General features: G+C 44.2%; 2 protein-coding genes across 3 annotated transcripts in view; both read right to left on the bottom strand.

Moving 5' to 3' along the window:
• Window positions 1-11,404, bottom strand: part of rab11fip4a (RAB11 family interacting protein 4 (class II) a) — a gene marked incomplete at both ends in the record, with an annotated part of 36,419 nt that extends 25,015 nt beyond the window's left edge. For both annotated transcript variants that reach the window (XM_083676217.1, XM_083676216.1), the window contains 2 exons: window positions 728-815; window positions 11,252-11,404. In XM_083676217.1, coding sequence (XP_083532343.1) covers window positions 728-815; window positions 11,252-11,404 — 241 coding nt within the window. The remainder of the gene's footprint in view (window positions 1-727; window positions 816-11,251) is intronic.
• A 602-nt stretch (window positions 11,405-12,006) lies between these two features.
• On the bottom strand, window positions 12,007-16,785 carry coil (coilin p80; the record flags this gene model as incomplete). The annotated part of the gene is made up of 7 exons (XM_083676423.1): window positions 12,007-12,687; window positions 13,418-13,506; window positions 13,785-13,854; window positions 14,324-14,371; window positions 14,544-14,633; window positions 14,862-16,029; window positions 16,535-16,785. The coding sequence occupies 7 exons, from the start codon at window positions 16,783-16,785 to the stop codon at window positions 12,634-12,636; spliced, it is 1,770 nt and encodes a 589-aa protein (XP_083532549.1). The 3' UTR covers window positions 12,007-12,633.
• Window positions 16,786-17,700: the final 915 nt, after the last annotated feature.

Here is a 17,700-nt window from a genome sequence, read left to right as displayed (position 1 = left end):
ATTCTGAGCCGTGTGTGTGTGTGTGTGTGTGTGTGTGTGTGTGTGTGTGTGTGTGTGTGTCAGTGCTCTTAAGACCAGCTCTATCTGAGCGTGGCGTCTCCAACCAACTGTGCAATCATTGGTATATTAACAGTCACAATGGTAGAGTAAATGTGAACTGTGCAATCACTGTTTGCTGTGTAAAAACAGGCTGTCTGTGAATAGACTGTCTGTGCCATTGTTATGGGTGGGAATTCAACATTGGACACCAGCATTTAAATACAGGCTGCGAAAGTCAACTGCAAAAGCTATTGACACACACACGCACACACACACATTTTACACTCCCTTGTTTGCTCTACATGGATTTCATGCTACTGTAGCTGTTCCTCCCGTTGGTCATACATATTTATATGTCCATGCATTAGAGATGTGGGAGACATCTCATCCTGCTTCGGAGAATCCCTTTGATCAGAGAGAGGATAGAGGGGGAGAGAGAGGGAGGAGGGGAAGAGAGAGGGAGGAGAAGAGAGAGGGGGAGACTAGGGGAAGAGATGAGGGAGAGGAGAGGAAAGACAGAAAGAGGAGAGGTGAGGGGAGGAATGAGTGAGGGGGAGACTAGGGGAAGAGATGAGGGAGAGGAGAGGGGAGAGGAGTAATGAGAGAGGAGGAGGTAGGGAAGAGGGGGAAGGTAACCTCACTTCATTAAGAGGCGGTAGAATACCTCTATCCACCTGTCTTTCTGTACCTTTGATGGCAAACACTCCATGGCAGAAGTCTTTGAAGTTGATCCGCCCGTGAGCATTGGGATCCAGGTACTTAGTCAACTTCTTCACCTGAGAGAGAGAGAGAGAGAGAGAGAGAGAGAGAGAGAGAAGGAGAGGGAGAGAGAGGGAGAGAGAGAGAGAGAGAGAGAGAGAGAGAGAGAGAGAGAGAGATGAGTGAGGGAGAGATGAGCGAGGACAACAGTGAACATTTCATAAAATTCAGGCGGGAAGAATCACTTCCCCTTATGGGGACACCACATAAGACCACATAAGAACATGGGGTTAAAAATAGACATTAGCTGAGAAACGAATAGATAATGCCAGCTGGTTGTTTACACAAACATCAATCAAGAGACAATATTGTGGGTTTCGTTGAAAATGTCAACAAACAGAAAATGAGAAGCCGAGAAGGCCGTCTTGGAGACTACAGCATGTGAGAACCGGTCGGTACGATGTCATTTAGAGCTGCCATCTACATAATCCCTCCCATCTGCCCATTAAAGGAGAGAGGGTGAGCAGGTGTGTCATCAGTAAAACTGTTGGCAGTGTAATGTGAAATGCCCCTTATCTGGTCCTCATGGATGCGCTTGATTGATTTACACAAATCATTGATAGGATCATAAATGTAATGCGTGAATGTGTTTGCTTCTAATATTCTGTCTCTTTCCCCTCTGGCAATGCAACGAATGGAATAAAAAAAATAAAAAAATAAAAAAATGTTTTATTATCCAGATAAATAGTAATGACAGTAACGATGAAATAAAAGACATTTGATGCTATTACGACCGACTGGGTTCAAGCGCAGGTCTCCTCCGCGTCACAAGACAGCGTTAGTCAGCAGAGCTAAAGCCTAGGTAACTTCCTCAGGGAAGTAACACACATGTTCAGGTCTCAGTAAATGTTAGGCTACTTTCAAAACACGCTAACCGCTATATCAAACATATTCAGAAGTCTGCAGCATTCAGCAACGTCAGTCTTTTTTTTCTAACTGTGTGCAGACAGTGGGCTTTCTGCTCAAGTTATCATCAGTGAAAGCACACAGGACAGAAGACATGACCTTGCTACAGTGGAGCAGACAGCGACAGGACATTGCTAAGTACGCTATACATACACACGCACGCACGCACGCACACACACACACACGCACAAGCATACACAAACACAAGCACGCACGCATGCATACACACACACACGCACAAGCATACACAACACACACACACACACACACACACACACACACACACACACACACACACACGCATACACACACACACGCACAAGCATACACAAACACAAGCACGCACGCATGCATACACACACACACGCACAAGCATACACAAACACACACACACACACACACACACACACACACATTTCCCTGAGCCGACAGCTACAGGACACTGCTAAGCACACCCTGTGCCCACATAGTCCCTCTACAGTGACTCTAAGTGTGATTCATGGCAACAGAATCCCCTTAGGGCCCAGTCCGTCCCTGCAGGGGAGAAGAATGTGAAGATTGTTTTCTGCACAGAATATTCTATTGGACCACAGCTACTGTGTATCGTTGGTATGGTAGGAATCTCTCAGTGACTCTCAGTGACTGTGCATCATTGTGTCATGATCATAAGTTGACTGTATCCCATACTGCAGGTGATACTGGCTTTCATACATACTCACACAATACAGGAATGATATCAGTGAGTCCTTCTGTAGCCGATGCCTTATGCCTGTATAGTTTCATGTTGAAAGCTAACAGCTGAGCTCGTAAATGTCTCTCCCACACAACCACACACACACACACATTCACCACACACACACGCGCACACTCGCACGCACGCACGCACGCACGCCCAGTAAGCCTGTACAAAATAGATGAAGGAGCCATTCTCTTCATTCTCCTGTCATTTTGAATGTGACAGGGATATATTAAGCAGTGTCTAACATTCAGAGGTGAAGGGGTAGTGGTTTGAGAAGGCGCTACATGAGAAGGCACTCCATCTATCTTCGCCTTCCTTCGCGTCGGCGTGAAGCCCTCTGTGGCAGAAGACGCCACCCCTGCGCAAACACAGGCACCTGAGATCAACCGCTCAGGCTAAACAGACGTGCTGCCTTTAGCTCGACTGTTCCCTTGTGTACGCCTCCTCCTGGGCTTCTCCTTTTTACTTGTGCGTCGCAGTGTTTTGCAGCTTGTGACTGAGTTGTGGTTTAAAAACATTGCCTTACTACTTATGATTGAGGATCACATGAATATTCAATCTTCCAAAAAATGGTTTAGTTAAGCCATGTCACAAAAAGGTTTGGGGACCAATGACATTGCGGCTCGGAAAAACAGAGAGATCGTAGCTACATGGGGGGTCGCTTTGTGTCTCTGTGAGCCTACTCATCTGTGCAATGTGAGCTGTCACTCTCTCGTCACTCATGTTGGTGTAGGGCTGTCATTGGCTGAGTCGATAAGAGAGGACGGGGACTGTTGTCACAGCGATGAACTCCTGTGTTGTCAGTGGTATCAGTCAAAATGGAAACATGCACGCACGCACGCACGCACGCACAAACAAACAAATACAGAAACACACACTCTGTTGGTTAATCTGGAACGTGGTTTTAGATGTAGGTCTAAGGCAAAAAGTGAGGCCCTCACAGAACATAAGACTCTGGACTCTCATGGTCTAATACTTGTGTTACCATTTTTAGCCCTCTGCGGCTTGGTTAATATTTAGATCACACACACACACACACACACACACACACACACACACACACACACACACACAAACAAGTATGTAGGTAGAGAATCATGGTTACGTAAGAACCATGAAAAATTCACAGCCGGGCTCTTGCAGCTGACGCTAAGATGCTGAAGGCAATCTACAGTGCAGCGTTGGCAAGCAGTCTTCAGTGCAAACTGTACGACCTTAAAAATCACTACGACCTTAAAAATCCTCCAAAATACCTCTCTCCAGAGTCATAGATACAGAGAGTTTGGCCCCAGCAGTTTCAACCAATAAGCAGAAAGATGCTATCAAGACAAGACATAATCTAGTTCCATGGCAAAATACCGCTTTCTGTATCATGCTCACATTTAGGCATATCTGTGTCAGCGAATCCTTTGTGTACATTCTGTACCCTGGATTCTGTCAAATGAGGACAGTTGAAACAAGGACACTAATCTAAAATGTACAACAACAATGGAAATTCACTATCATGTCAGTAAAAGTGGCCTTCGGAATCAATGCATTCTAAGCAGCTGGAGTGGTTTTGGTATGATGTTGTGAATGTGAGGGACAATGTCATTGAACTCCATAACAGAGGAGTGAACAAGCTTTTTACCCAGAGTGCTTTTGGATTGTGATCTCCAAGGCTACCGTGAAGAGAGCTCAGAGGGGGGTAGCCAGGCGGGGAGCTGGAGCGAGAGAGAGAGAGAGAGAGAGAGAGAGAAGGAGAGAGCAAGAGAGGAGGGAGAGAGATTGAGCGAGAGAGTGTGTGTGTGTGTGTGTGTGTGTGTGTGTGTGTGTGTGGGAGGGAGAGAGAGAGAAAGAGAGAGAGAGAGAGAGAGACAGTCATTACAGGACACATGCTCACGAACGTGTTATTGAAGGTCCTGACTGTCCTCCCGACTCTCCTATAAGAACGGATCCATACTGTTCACTGAGACCTGCCAACGACAGGCATACAGAGACTTAGAGACAGGAGACAAGAATGGAGGAAGAGGAGGAGGAAAGGAAAGAGGGAGGGAGGGAGGAAGGAGCTTGGAGGTTAATGGTAAAGGTCGAGGAGGAAAGGAGGAGGAGGGGAAAAAACGGGTGGAGAGGATAAAGGACAAAGTGAGGGGGAGGGGGAGGAGGGGAAGAAGGGGAAGAGGGAAAAGTCGAGAACGAGAGGGAAGGGAGGAGGAGGGTGAGAAAGCAGGGGAAGGTGAGAATGACAAAGAGATGGAGGAATAACCACTCAGTCACCAGCTCTACCTCTCCATCTCTCTCCTCCGTGTCTTTGCCTCTCTCCCGGTGACTCACTGCTTGCTGACTAATGCCTTATTCATCATCTCAGAGCACACCTCTCTTTCCAAACTGAGCAACCAGCACACACACCTACAGCCTCTTCACACACCCCGAGCCTTCTCTCTCTCACACACACACACACACACACACACACACACACACACACACACACACACACACACACACTTCCCTCTCCCTAAACTCAGTCTCACACATACATCTTATCACATTTAAAAAAAATAAAAAAAATAATGGTTTTGAATGTTTGGTTTACAATGATCACAATCGTTCTGTGGTGACTCTCTAGTTTCACATCATTCAATGTTACTAACTTATGACTACTAAGTATTACTTGTTTTAGTGACCTCTTGAAGTGCAATTCACAATGAAGGTGCTTTATAAATAGTTTTACGTTCATTTCTTACAGCGTACACCTAGAAGCTGTACTGGACTGTATGAAAACAGCTCACTGAAGTCAGGGTTGGACAGTCGCTGATGAAAAGCCTGAGTTAGCCTAATCCATTAAAATGGGATTCATAAAACTCCCTTCTATTCACTTTCAATACGACTGAAAAAACCGCAACGCCATGCAAGAGAGACTTAAAGCAAGAGAGAGAAAAAAAGAAAAGAGGACAACGAGATGAAATGAAGTGACAGACGGAGGGAGTGCCAAGGATGAACCCTAATCAGTAGAGGAGGCGGAAACGACTGATGTCATCGAGGGATACCATGTCAGTATAAAGTACCATAGAAGCATCAGGGGTCAAAAACACCAATCAATCAGATTGCATTTGTCTTTGTCAAACTTTCTTTCATCAAAGCGGCTTAAACTCAAGGCAAGGAGAAACCCAGACAAAACAAAGTGATTTAGACAAAACAAAGGGAAGTACTTCATACTCCACTCCCCCCCCCCCACCCCCTCTCTCTCTCTCCCTCTCTCGCTCTCACACGGGGAAAGAGCAAAACACCCTAATGATGATGCTGTTAGCGCTGTGATAAGAGCAACATGGGGGTAATGGCAGTGGTTCACCTCTCTACAACAAGGCCACCGCACGGTGCTTTATCTCCTACAGAGCTCCCTACCCAGAGCACCAACGAGGGTGAGAGACGATTAGAGAGAGAGAGAGAGAGAGAGAGAGAGAGAGAGAGAGAGGAGATAGAGAAGATGAGTACTAACCGGAACACATTTTCCTGAAGCAGCTTGAGAGATGGAATCTGGTGTTAGAGGCACACCTGGAGACAGACACCACATCAACTCTTGATATGCCACCTGTTTCACGAATCACACTCTTCCTATTCATATACATAACGCTTTCCCTCTTTCCATGTTGCACCTTTGCCCTTTTCCTGTCTCACATGTACATCCAAACTCCCCTCACCCTCTACCATCATGGGGCAGATAATACGCTGATGGTGACATTTAGATTTCTTCCGCACGGTTCCCTGAGGAAACCCTGTTGATGTCAGAGTGTGTTTATGACCTTTGTGAAACAATGTACACCGCCATGTTGACCAGACGTCTCTTTTAGTTGGAAAATGTGTCACAGTCGCTACACGCCTACAACAAGGCGACTTCAGTTTCCTCTACTACTCAAGAGCAGGTGATATAACTACGATACCACCATGGCATGGCTATAAAACCATTGAAGTTGGAGGAGTATTAATGTGCCAACGGTAAGGCTGAATATACAATAGTCTATTCAGAAATAGGCTTAACCTACCAGCTAAGCATAGAGACCACATCTCCATATCCACCCGCTAAATGTCGTCAAAACACACACACACACACACACACACACACACACACACACACACACACACACGAGAGAGAAAGAGAGGCTTCAGTACAGCAGGGCTCAGTGACATCTTATCAGAGAGGCTTAAATGGAGATGTCAACATGGTGCAGCGGCTTAATACTGCACTCCTTCATACATTAAACATCAAACGCCGACAAACACACTGGTGTCAGAAAGGCACGCAGGCTTTATCCCCAATGAAACTCACATGTTCCCTGTAATTAGACAGCTAATGATCATCCTAAGCTTGTACACCCACTCAAATAACTCACCCACTCAAATAACTGGCTTTAAACTGGAAACTTGCTCACTGTTAGCATTTAGCATCTGAGCGGTGGTGATGCTAAATGCCGGTGTTTCTCCTCGTTTTTTCTTTTTTACACAAACATTTCTGATTGAAAACCTACGAATTGAACATGTTCTACAATGTCGTACAACTCGGTTGCGGAGCCTGTCCCACCGAAGAAGACGCAGAAGACGGATGACATGACAGAAAGGGCCAAGGGGACCTGCGCTTCCAAGGGGCAGACTGCAGCAATAACGTGCCGTGCCACGCCCCAACTCACAACACTTGCTGCAGTATTCATCAGTGGCGTCATTCGGAGACCCATCCCCTACAATGTTAGGATTTGCGCTGCAAAATAGTTTTGAACATGAACAGCCCATCGGAAATGGCCAGTCCTAAATAGCCATTCGAAGCAAGACTGAGATGTCTGCAAGACTCTAAACCTGGTGTCATCTTAAACATGTAATGTAAATGCAGGTCTCAAGGCAGGACTCTCCACAATGGACCAAATACGTGTTTTGTCTGTGGATGTATCTCCACCCACCCTCCATTAAGGTATCAGGGAGACAAGGCCATTTAGATCTAATGACGAGGGTAAGTGGCAGATGGGGAGAGTGGGGAATAATTGACTAAGTGGGGCCATCATGGATGAGTGACAAAGTGAGTGTTTCATGTGCAAGGGTTTTTTGTTTCGACTACAGAGTGACTAGAATGAGATAAAGCAGGATCGGACCATTTATGTCATAAAGAAACCAGGAAGTCCGCATGGGAGCCAACTGTTCCAGTTGTTTCATTGGCCCAATTCAAAAGCAACCCCTAGCACCACCCCCTTGGCATTCCTGCAGATCTGAGGAGTAGAGGAAATTCAGAAACTCTTGGAGGACAATGGAAGTGGATAAAAAAAAAAGGCATTTCGGCCTGTAGCCTTCATCAGGGTTTTTCCGCTGATAGCTTCATTCGGCTTCAAATTGCAGACATACCTCCTCAAGAATCTTGATATTTATGACGTCAACTGTCTAATCCTGGGTCTTATTCTAAATCTGGCATGCAGAGGTGTCATTTTGGATACTGAGATGCAGGAAGCAACTGTCACACTTCTTTAGCAGCACCACGCTATAATACGTCCAAACGTGATGTCGAGACGAGAGAGAGAGAGAGAGAGAGAGAGAGAGAGAGAGAGAGAGAGAGAGAGAAAGAGAGGCACAACCTCAGCCCCTCATTACTAGATTAGATTGGATGTGCAAAGAAGGCAAATTAAAAGCCTAAATTGTCTGTGCCAAATGGAGGGCCAGTCAATATGGGAGTCCAATCAGAATTTAGACAACACAGGCCAGGGTCGAGAGAGGCACAGGACAAGGTACCAGAAGTGGTAATGGAGTGGGGCAAGTGCTAGTCTTTTATTTTGTTCTTATATCTCTATTTCTCCTCTTCCGATGTTGATCTGATTTTGGATTATGAAAGGAAGTCCTTTCTACAACACATTTTCACCAGCCTCAAGGAACACAGGCTCTTTTGCTTTTCTTATTTCCACGCATGTACATACTGATGACATTTTGTGAATGTTGTTACATCGAAGAGTGGCTCATAAATAAAATTAACTATAAACATTTCTCCTTCCATTTAGGTCTATCTAAAGCCTCTTTCAAAGAAAGCTGGGAAACAGTAGCACCATATTGGCGACCCCTCTCGGATGCTTATTTTCAATAGAGACCAAACACCGTTTTTTTTAGACTGGTCTAAATTCACGGCAAAATAAAACGAATTCGCAACTTTTGCTTTCCTTTTTTTTGCATCACTAAAGTGTATAGAAAGGTTTCATGCGTTCATTTGATAGATGTAATGGCTTAAAAGGTGACTTTATTCGATTTTGTCCTAGCCTCACGCATTGCGTAGGGAATACAGTCGGCAGGTGTTGAATCCTTGCACGCCTCCGCTGCACCTCAAAGCTGCCGCCGTACCGTGCAGGCGGTGTGAAGTGCTGCCGAAAGCCACCACAAGGTGGTGAGAAGAGCTGTGTGTTTGAAAAGAGAAATGGTTTGCTTTATCAGACGTACGTTTATCAGTCTCTCGTCTCTCGCAAAAACCGAGTGGAGTATCTGAGTTCTAATAATATAAATAATCTTTGGACCTATCTGTAGTCCTCAACAGAGACCATTTCTGTCTGATCAACAGCAGAGAGGCATCCAGTCAGTCAGATCAAGATGAATAGTCATAAATAATAGTCCTTCTTGTGTACCTTACGATTAAACTCAGAGACAACATCACTTCAAACAGAGGCTGTATCTCAAATAACAAATAATACACTTGATATTTTCCAACAGAGAAAACATCACCATGAACACAAACCCACCCTCATCGGCTGCCCTGATGAGGGGGGGGGGGGGGGGGGGGGGGGGGGGGTAGGCAGGACCTTCAGTTACCAACGATTGCCATGGCGACAGACCTCGGAAACAGGAGCGGAGAGGAGAGGAAAAGAACCGGCACTGATATTTTTAGCGATTGGTGCCAGTGCCTGTGCAGGCCTTCATACAAGCCTAACGACCTGCAAAATCACCATCCTGGCAAAGCACGGCGGGAGAGTGAGCAATTACAAACAAACGATGTCTGCCCGATGAGCGACCGTTTGAATTAAGGTCGCCTGACAAACAGTGGGTGTTTGTCCCACTTTAAAAAACTGACTAATGGGAGGGAGAAGGAGAGTGGGAAAGTATACCAGAGGACGGGTGATAATGAGGGATGTTTGCTTTGTCATGCTCTAGATACTGCATGTGATAGACCTATAAATGTATACATCCACATCATCAAGGGGGAAAACAATGAATCCACAATGACCAATAGCCATATGCCTCCCAGGCAGTGAATGTTTTTTTTTCAATATTTAACAAAAATACAGTGTTGTATTACCTTAAAGCCAGTAAACCAGATAGCCCATGAAAGCTATTTGTAACAATCCTATTGACAAAATGTAGCGACTTTAAGGAATATAACCATACCGAGTACAAACCTAGTAGTACCACAAAAATAAAATGGGAATGGGTGGATTTCATTCCACTTAAGCTACTTCAATACAAGTCCAGCCCATCATCTTCAGTAGTATGCAGAAGAGGCACAGCCATCCTAACACAACCTTCATTAATACCAAGATGAAAGCCATTTGGACGCTTAACCAACACTGATACCAACGTCTCCAAAGCCTTCTTATCAGTTTAATTCTCCTTACCTATGACATGAGATCATGCTGTAGGTCTAATGCACTATTGATGCGTACAGTACAATATGGCACATAGGTATATACTGAATCCAGTCATCATAAAGCTTTACTTAACCATTTTGATAGAGAATATCTTTTCCAAGAAGGAGGTTAATTGGCATGAAGGACATACTTGTTTGTTATGCAAAGAGCTCTCACTGCCGAGCAATAGGGTTAGTCATGTAATCTGCATATCATACTAAGTGTGCCAGGACACATGGAGAACCAAGCATGGCATTTGTGACTGATACATACACAAGTCTTACTGACACCCCCTTGCTTTCTGTCCTGCTGTTTCCTGTTTTTGTTTACCCTGTGTGTTAAATGTTGCTCATTAGCATGTAGCCAAGGCTACACAAACAAACACATCAGCAAAGCAGCTTGAATCATAAAAATAAGAGAGATTTCGGATATGATGTATGTGTGCCTGCCCATAGAGACAGAGTTGCAGCGCTGAGAGAGATGTCTCCCTCAGGGGAAAGATACACAAAACATTTAGCAAGAATGTAGGCAACTGTGACATGACATCCTGAGACTGACAGGTCGTTTACAACACCTCAGGTGTCATCAACACATCACATAAATTGTGGCAAATACTGTGGCAGCCTAGCGAGGAGAGAAATTATTTTCAATTCTAAACTGGAGTAGGATGGAATTTGGAATTTGGAATTTGGGAATAATTGTAAACTACAGATTAATTACGCACATTATGTGTGTAATCTTATTGTTGTGACAAAGGAACCAAATACACCTACGAATCACACACACAGTGAAAGGATGGATGGTCGCAGGCTACAAAAGGCCCAATTTCCAAACATATGATAAATATCCTGACTGGTCACCTGTGGGTGGTCCACGGGTTCATACAGACTTGTTGACGTCAGTGGTAATTAAAACATTTTTTTACAACAAAAAATCACTTAACATGAAGCTGTACATTCTTGTCGATGAATATCAATATGACATTTCACAGGAAAACAGTAGACCTTACACTGACAAGCTGTTTTTGTCCAATGAACCTGTTCGACTCATTGATGATGATATTGATTCCAATAAGAGCAAGCGCACACACACACCGGCCTGTGTCCAACTAAAAACGAAGAACAATTTCAACAGAGATAAATCATGGCTATTTCATCTTCCATGATCATTGCTCAAAGACAAGACCTTTAATTACCTCATCTCCTTGCCCGAACTGAAGACCGAGGTCCACGAAGTGTTCAACCCGAATGTAGCCATCTGCATCCTCGTCACAAACGTCAAACACCTCCTTTAGCTTTTTCAGAAATTGTAGAAGCTGTTCTTGGTCGGGGAAAACATGTCCTTCCATTGTCGTATTCGGTTTGTCAGTGAGAGACATTACACGGACTCCGTGGGAATTCGTTCGGTAGTCGCCATCATTCCCGTTCTCCGCTGCCTGGCTCGGATGGTGTTGTGACATCAGCAGCATCACTGGCAGAGTGGGAAGGACCACTGGTCGATGTGAGAGGGGTAGAAACGGTGGACGATTCACCATTGGAAAAAAACCAAAACTTTTACGTAAGCACCAGGTCCGCAATCTTAAAGTGTGAGGTGTGTATTTACATGACATTTTATAAGATGCTATTATGACCCAAACCTATCTGGGTAAGGGTTTCATATTTGATTGATTGACTATTGAATAGACACATAAAAGTGTCTCATGTTCAATTTAAAACAAATAAAAACCAAACGCTCTAAAAGGAACCTAACATGTAGGAGGCCCTGGGATTTTTCCTCAATAGAAGGATACGAGTGTAGCGTGGTAGACAGACAATTTATTAACTCACGAGTTAATGGCCGGTGAGCATGTTACCCTAAACAAATACCCAATATCAGAACAAGTTTATCTTAAAATCCCACATTTCCTGTGATTATTAAAAGATGCCACATTAAAAGATGCCACAATGAACAAAAACAAGTATTTATTTAGGACAGGAAATTAACATTCATACCAATGTAAAAAAAACTCATAAAAACCATCAATTCAGATCCTCAGATCAAGAGACAGTGATCAATCTACCACACCCTCCCCTTCACAATACAATAGCATTAAACATTTTGTGTAGGGCATTTGTATTCATCACGCCCAGCAATAAAACTATTGTTTCGACTGATCAACTAATAACAATCTTTAATCAAGACCAATGTCTTGATGAATTGAATCCAGGGTTGCTATAACCCCCCTATGGCTCTCCACAATTGAGATCAGGATTAAGTTAATTGGAATAAGGTGTAGAGTGAGGCTAGTGCTCAATCCCTTTTCCTCTCCCAAAGTGTTTACTCATTCACCCTTCTTTGTGGATTTAAAAGGAGTGGGTTGATGTAAGGAATATAGTGGGAACTCCCTCTAGCCTATTCTAAATCCAATGCTTTTAAATCCAGGATGGGGGAGTCCACGCTTCAGGGAGGAGGGTAGAGAATCAGTTCAGTGTGGGGGTACATTCACTGTGGGAGAGTTCAATGAATAACTGACTGTCTGATTAGCACTAGCTTGCTAGCTCCAGTCTAGCCAAACCAAGTCGATCCATGATGACCTATTCAATTATCCATGATGAGCCTGGGTTCCAGCAGAGAGTCCCAACGCTCCGTCACCTGCAGAAAAAATAAATAAATAGAATTCAAATTATATAGGAATGACGTCATGTCACAAAGAAATCTGTATGGCAACCAAATCACAACAACCACATTCCGCACATGCAGCTGTTTTTTTTAACCCCCTGAAGTATTCCAATGCCCTCTCTTTCACCTCAACAATTAAAAAGGGGATCATTGGACAATGAATAGCTTCACTCAAAGAGGGGGGACGGGTGTTAACAAACGCATTGATGGACAAAAGAGAGCATTAGCATGTCGAAACAGCGTAATACAGTTCGTGCTAGAGGCGTGCTTACTGAATAGCGGGTGATCACACTTCATCAATGGACCAAAACAACATTCAACAATTAACAATTATTAGCCTATGACATTATATACTGTCTATATCTTATTTCTCAAAGCCACTAAAGAGTTTGAGGAATCTCCTCCCACAATTACTATAGACAGACAGGCTCAAAAGAACCCTAACTTCCAGAATGAGATAAAATGTACAGACGGCAATGACAACACAACCACCGGCTCTACCCACAGCGGAGATACCACCATTCCGTGGCGGTGGATGTGAAACTTGTCCATTGTTGTTCTATTTTATGTCCTAATGTTCATTTTGAATTGGATCTGAAATTATAGTCACTCAAGGGACACCAAAAAAAGCACAGATTTATTTGTTTTTGTGATCATTTTGTTATGGTAGAGTATAATATGAGTCACAAGGCTTATAACTTACCCGGGACCCACGTGAAACGGCATACTCTACACTCTCAGAGCCATCGGCATTCTGGTAGACCAGGTCAAACTTGCCTGGCTCCACATGTCCTAAGGGAGAGACGGGTATGTTAGGAGAGATGTGTTGGGCGTCCACTGGGCTATCGCGTTAACATCTACAACTGAATGAGTGAGCTGGTGTAGGTTAAGCAAATGGTCCAGGGCCAGAGGTTTTGATGTCTAGCTCATGGTAAAGGTTTGCAATAAGGTAGATTAATCTGATCCTAGACCAGTATTCAAGGTGGGAAAACAATGATGTGTCCTGGGATGGATAGCCATGCAAGTGAAGTCTGGTGAAAAGGAGGCTGGCCTGGTGCATTAGTCATTACCTTGAGATGCAGAGAGCAGCTGCAGCTCTATCTGTTTAGTGCTGTAGTCAAAACTAATTATCCTCCCCTCCTGAAGGAGAGAGAGAGAGAGGACAATCATGAAACATTCACATGATCAGGACAATCATGAAACATTCACTTAACTACAACAAGAGAAAGTAAAAAAGTTATGGTAAAAAGTCTGAGAATCCGGATGATGGATCAAAATAAGCACTGTATTGACAGTATCGGCATCTCTTAATGTGATTTTAATTAAACACTTGAGTCTGAAGACCAGTATTCAAGCTAGGATTGGTGTCGAAATCAGTCCATGGTAATAGTTAACAGTATATTCAATTTTGCTACTCTTAAAACCGGGAGTAGCATATAAACATCTATTGTCACAAATACATGAAGCTAGTTCAGACAATAATCTTTTGGGGAAATGGCTGTCCATACATTGTTAGAACAAAAAATGTTTCTACCAGTGAGCAGACAGCGAATATCAGCGAGAAACTGAGGAGGGAAATCGTGTCACACTTTCTGCTATTTATACTTACTTTATACTCTGACACCTCTGGTGTGTAGTTCTCTGTGAGCTCAAGCAGCTGTGAATAAACAGGAGGACAGGGTGTTAATGAGAGATGGGGACACGTGGTGCCTTCCAACACAGAACTGTACAGATATACCCTGAATCCCAATTCAACCACTAGCCACTGCCTCCTAGATACTGTATTCTACACCCTTTTCATGAAGTATGCATGAAACTGTCTGTCTTACCTTGAAGGCAATCCTCTGTCCCGCTGGTGGGGGAGAAGCGAGCTGGGGCATGATGCTATAGTCCCGTTTGGGGCCACTCTCAGCTGGGTTCTACAAAGATATTGTTTATGTATAAACAACTATTGATTCAAATAATGAGGCCCATATATAACATTTTTAAGTTAGACACCGTTAATGACATAATAATCTCGCTAACCTCTAACCTTCACGTCTTTCCAGCCATTGCTTTATGAAGCTAATGACAATTGTACATCTATAACATTCATAATTAATAATAAACATTCAGTTACACTACGGCTGACTTGTCAAATCACTTACCCGGAGAACCACAGAGTTGTTGGTCAATGAATCACTCAGGTACGACGGCTGGTGCTGTTGCTGCTGCCCTGTCTCATAGTTGAAATGGAACCCCTGGTCTCCCCGTGGCCCTCCATCCCCCCCCCCCCTCCCTCCTCTACCTCCACCCCAAGGACCTATACCCCCTCTACCTTCACCCAGTCTCTGGCCTTGACCCCTCCCCCTCCCCCTCTCCATACCCCTGGGACTCCCTCTACCCCTGCCCCTCAAATTGGGATCACCCACAGCAGGGGCCAGCGCCATCCCCATTCCCTGGATCGGTCGTTTGATCACCAGCTTGATCTCCTCCTCACTACTGTCTGAGTCTGAGCTCTCAGGCTTCTCTGTGCCCTTCTTCGCAGCCAGAGTGGACCCGAGTGCTATGGGTCTTTGTGCAGGGGCAGATGTGGTGGGCACAGAGGAAGGGAGACCGGGTTGGAGCCTCGATGGGGTGGTTTTGTCTTGTGTGTCAACTTTGGACGTTGTGGGTGTGGTAGTAGCAGGGGTGGTGGTCGGCTTGGCCAAAGGAGTCTTTTTGAGGGGAGATTTCACTCTTGAGGCCTCGTCTGATGAGGCTGTGTCAGATGACAAGTCAGATGATGAAAGAGGAGGAGGCTGTGGTTTCGTGGCAGTGACTTTTCCTTTTGGAGTAACTTTGGAGACCACAGGGGCAGCAGAGGTAGAAGTGGGTGTTTTGGGCAGTGTTTTTTGTGAGGTTGTTTTACACAGGGCTTCTTCCTCCTCACTACTGCTGTCACTAGAATCTGTAGAGGAGACATTTTGTGTCTTTGCTTTGCCATTAATGGCAGGTGCTCTAGCCTTCTTGGTGTTTTTGACTGGCTGGGCTGCAGTGGGTGGGGCGGCTCCTTTCGTTGAGGCAGTCTGTTTGGTAGTCACCTGTTTCTCCTCCATCTTCCTCTTTTTGTTTTCTTTCTTCTTTTTCTGCTTGTTTGTGTTCCTCTCAGAGTCCGCAGCATGGTTGGACTCCCTCTCACTCTCTTCCTGCTTTCTTTTCTTCTTCTTTTTCTTCCACTCCACACTCATCCTATTCTCTGCTGTTTCCTCATCATCAGTGTCTCTCCCTCTTTTTTTGGCATGTCCACTGGAGGTGTCGAGGCCATTCACCTGAGTTGTGCTGTCCACCTTAACCCTAGAATAGAATACATATTTATTTTCCATCTTCTTTGGTTTAGCAAAATGGTACCAACACCTACACCTAAATGCAACATGCTGGGAGCAGCACAGGGTCAGCTGCTGATCACCCACCACTCATGGAGAAGTGTAGGGGTTAAGTGCTTTTGACAAGAGCACATCAGCAGTGGTTGGTACACATGGTGTTGCCAGCCCTCAAGACCCCTCAGCACTGGGAATCAAACGAGCGATTCCAGTTACTGGCCCACCTCTATTACCTCGAGGTTAATACCCAGCGCTGCCCAATCAATATACAACAGGACAGAAACAAAACTTACTGCAGGAGTAGAAATGTGCCTAGAGCAATTTTGACAGACTGTAGTAGAGGATGAACATAGGAGCAGCATTGTCTTGTGTGGGATGCACATCATCCTATGTGCGGTGTAAGGATTGTTTGCTATAACTACAACAGTAAGGGGAATCATCACAGTGGATCAGACTGCAGTATTTGATCAGAAACGCACCTGATACTGTCGTTGTCGCGCACCACGTAGATGCTCTCTGTATGGGGCAGGTAGCAGTCTTCAATGAACAAGTTCAAGATGTTTCTGCGACTATAGTCGAACTTCTCTCTAATAATGCTTGCTAGATCTGCAACTACCCGGCATTTATTTAAGTCCACGAGTACCCAACACATGCGACAGTCGGATACAGCAGGCGGTGGGTAATCAAAATATAGTCGTACCCGGATGGTGTTGGTACTGGAGGCTGCCATTGCTGCAGAATGGATGAACTGCTGCGTGTGTTGGCGCGTGGTGCTGGGGAAAGAGAAAAAAAACGTTGCTTATGTTTTGAAGTATTGTTAAACTACTGCCATCTGTCGGTGCGGAAAGGAATATGCTTTAAATTATAGAATTTAAAAATTGCGTCCTTCCCTCCTCCCTTCTTTGAAGTACTGAGTAGAACATAAGTAGTTTGGTCAAATCAACCTAGTGCATTTCATGTCAGATCATTGATTTCAAGGGATGGGGAGAGAAATTGGATAAATCTAGCCAAAAACTAAGGAATGTGAGGCAAGAAATTGATTGCTATTTTGACTATGACACACCACTAAACGTCCAGTGTAAGAGTCAAATAAAAGTCTATCAATTCGTGAATCTTGTCATTTGGGTCATCTTGTGCATGGTGGGTGTCATGCTCACTTTGACCTTTTAGAGGCAGCAATGTGCCCTGAAAGACACTTGTCTGCCACAAAGTTATACGAAGAAAACGACCGTGAAATGTGCTGTTTTGAAAGAGGGTGCATAAATGTTGTAACAATTTTGAAAGAAGAATTAAATATTGGGTTTTGAACAACACCACTTTCATAAATTAAAAGGACAATTTACTTAGTGAACAGTAGGACTGGGACAGGTTGCAGTGTCTATGTGGACTTACAAGGCACCATGAACAATGCTGCTATGACAATGTTAATGTTTTAAAATACAATTTATTTTCAAGGTTTAAAGATGTTTCCATGATATGACTGTGAATAAAACTATATTTCTTGAGAAATCTTTAAAAGATTTGTCCTTTTGACCCTATCCTGTATAATTCGTGTTTTATGATGCATTTCATTTTATTGCTGAACTTTTATTTTGACAAACAAGAGTTGTAGCTGGCGGTGTGTTGAATATTTGCCAAACCGCGC

Source organism: Argentina silus (assembly GCF_951799395.1).
Source record: "Argentina silus genome assembly, chromosome: 9".
Classification (NCBI taxonomy): domain Eukaryota; kingdom Metazoa; phylum Chordata; class Actinopteri; order Argentiniformes; family Argentinidae; genus Argentina; species Argentina silus.
This window is presented reverse-complemented; position numbering and strand designations above follow the sequence as displayed.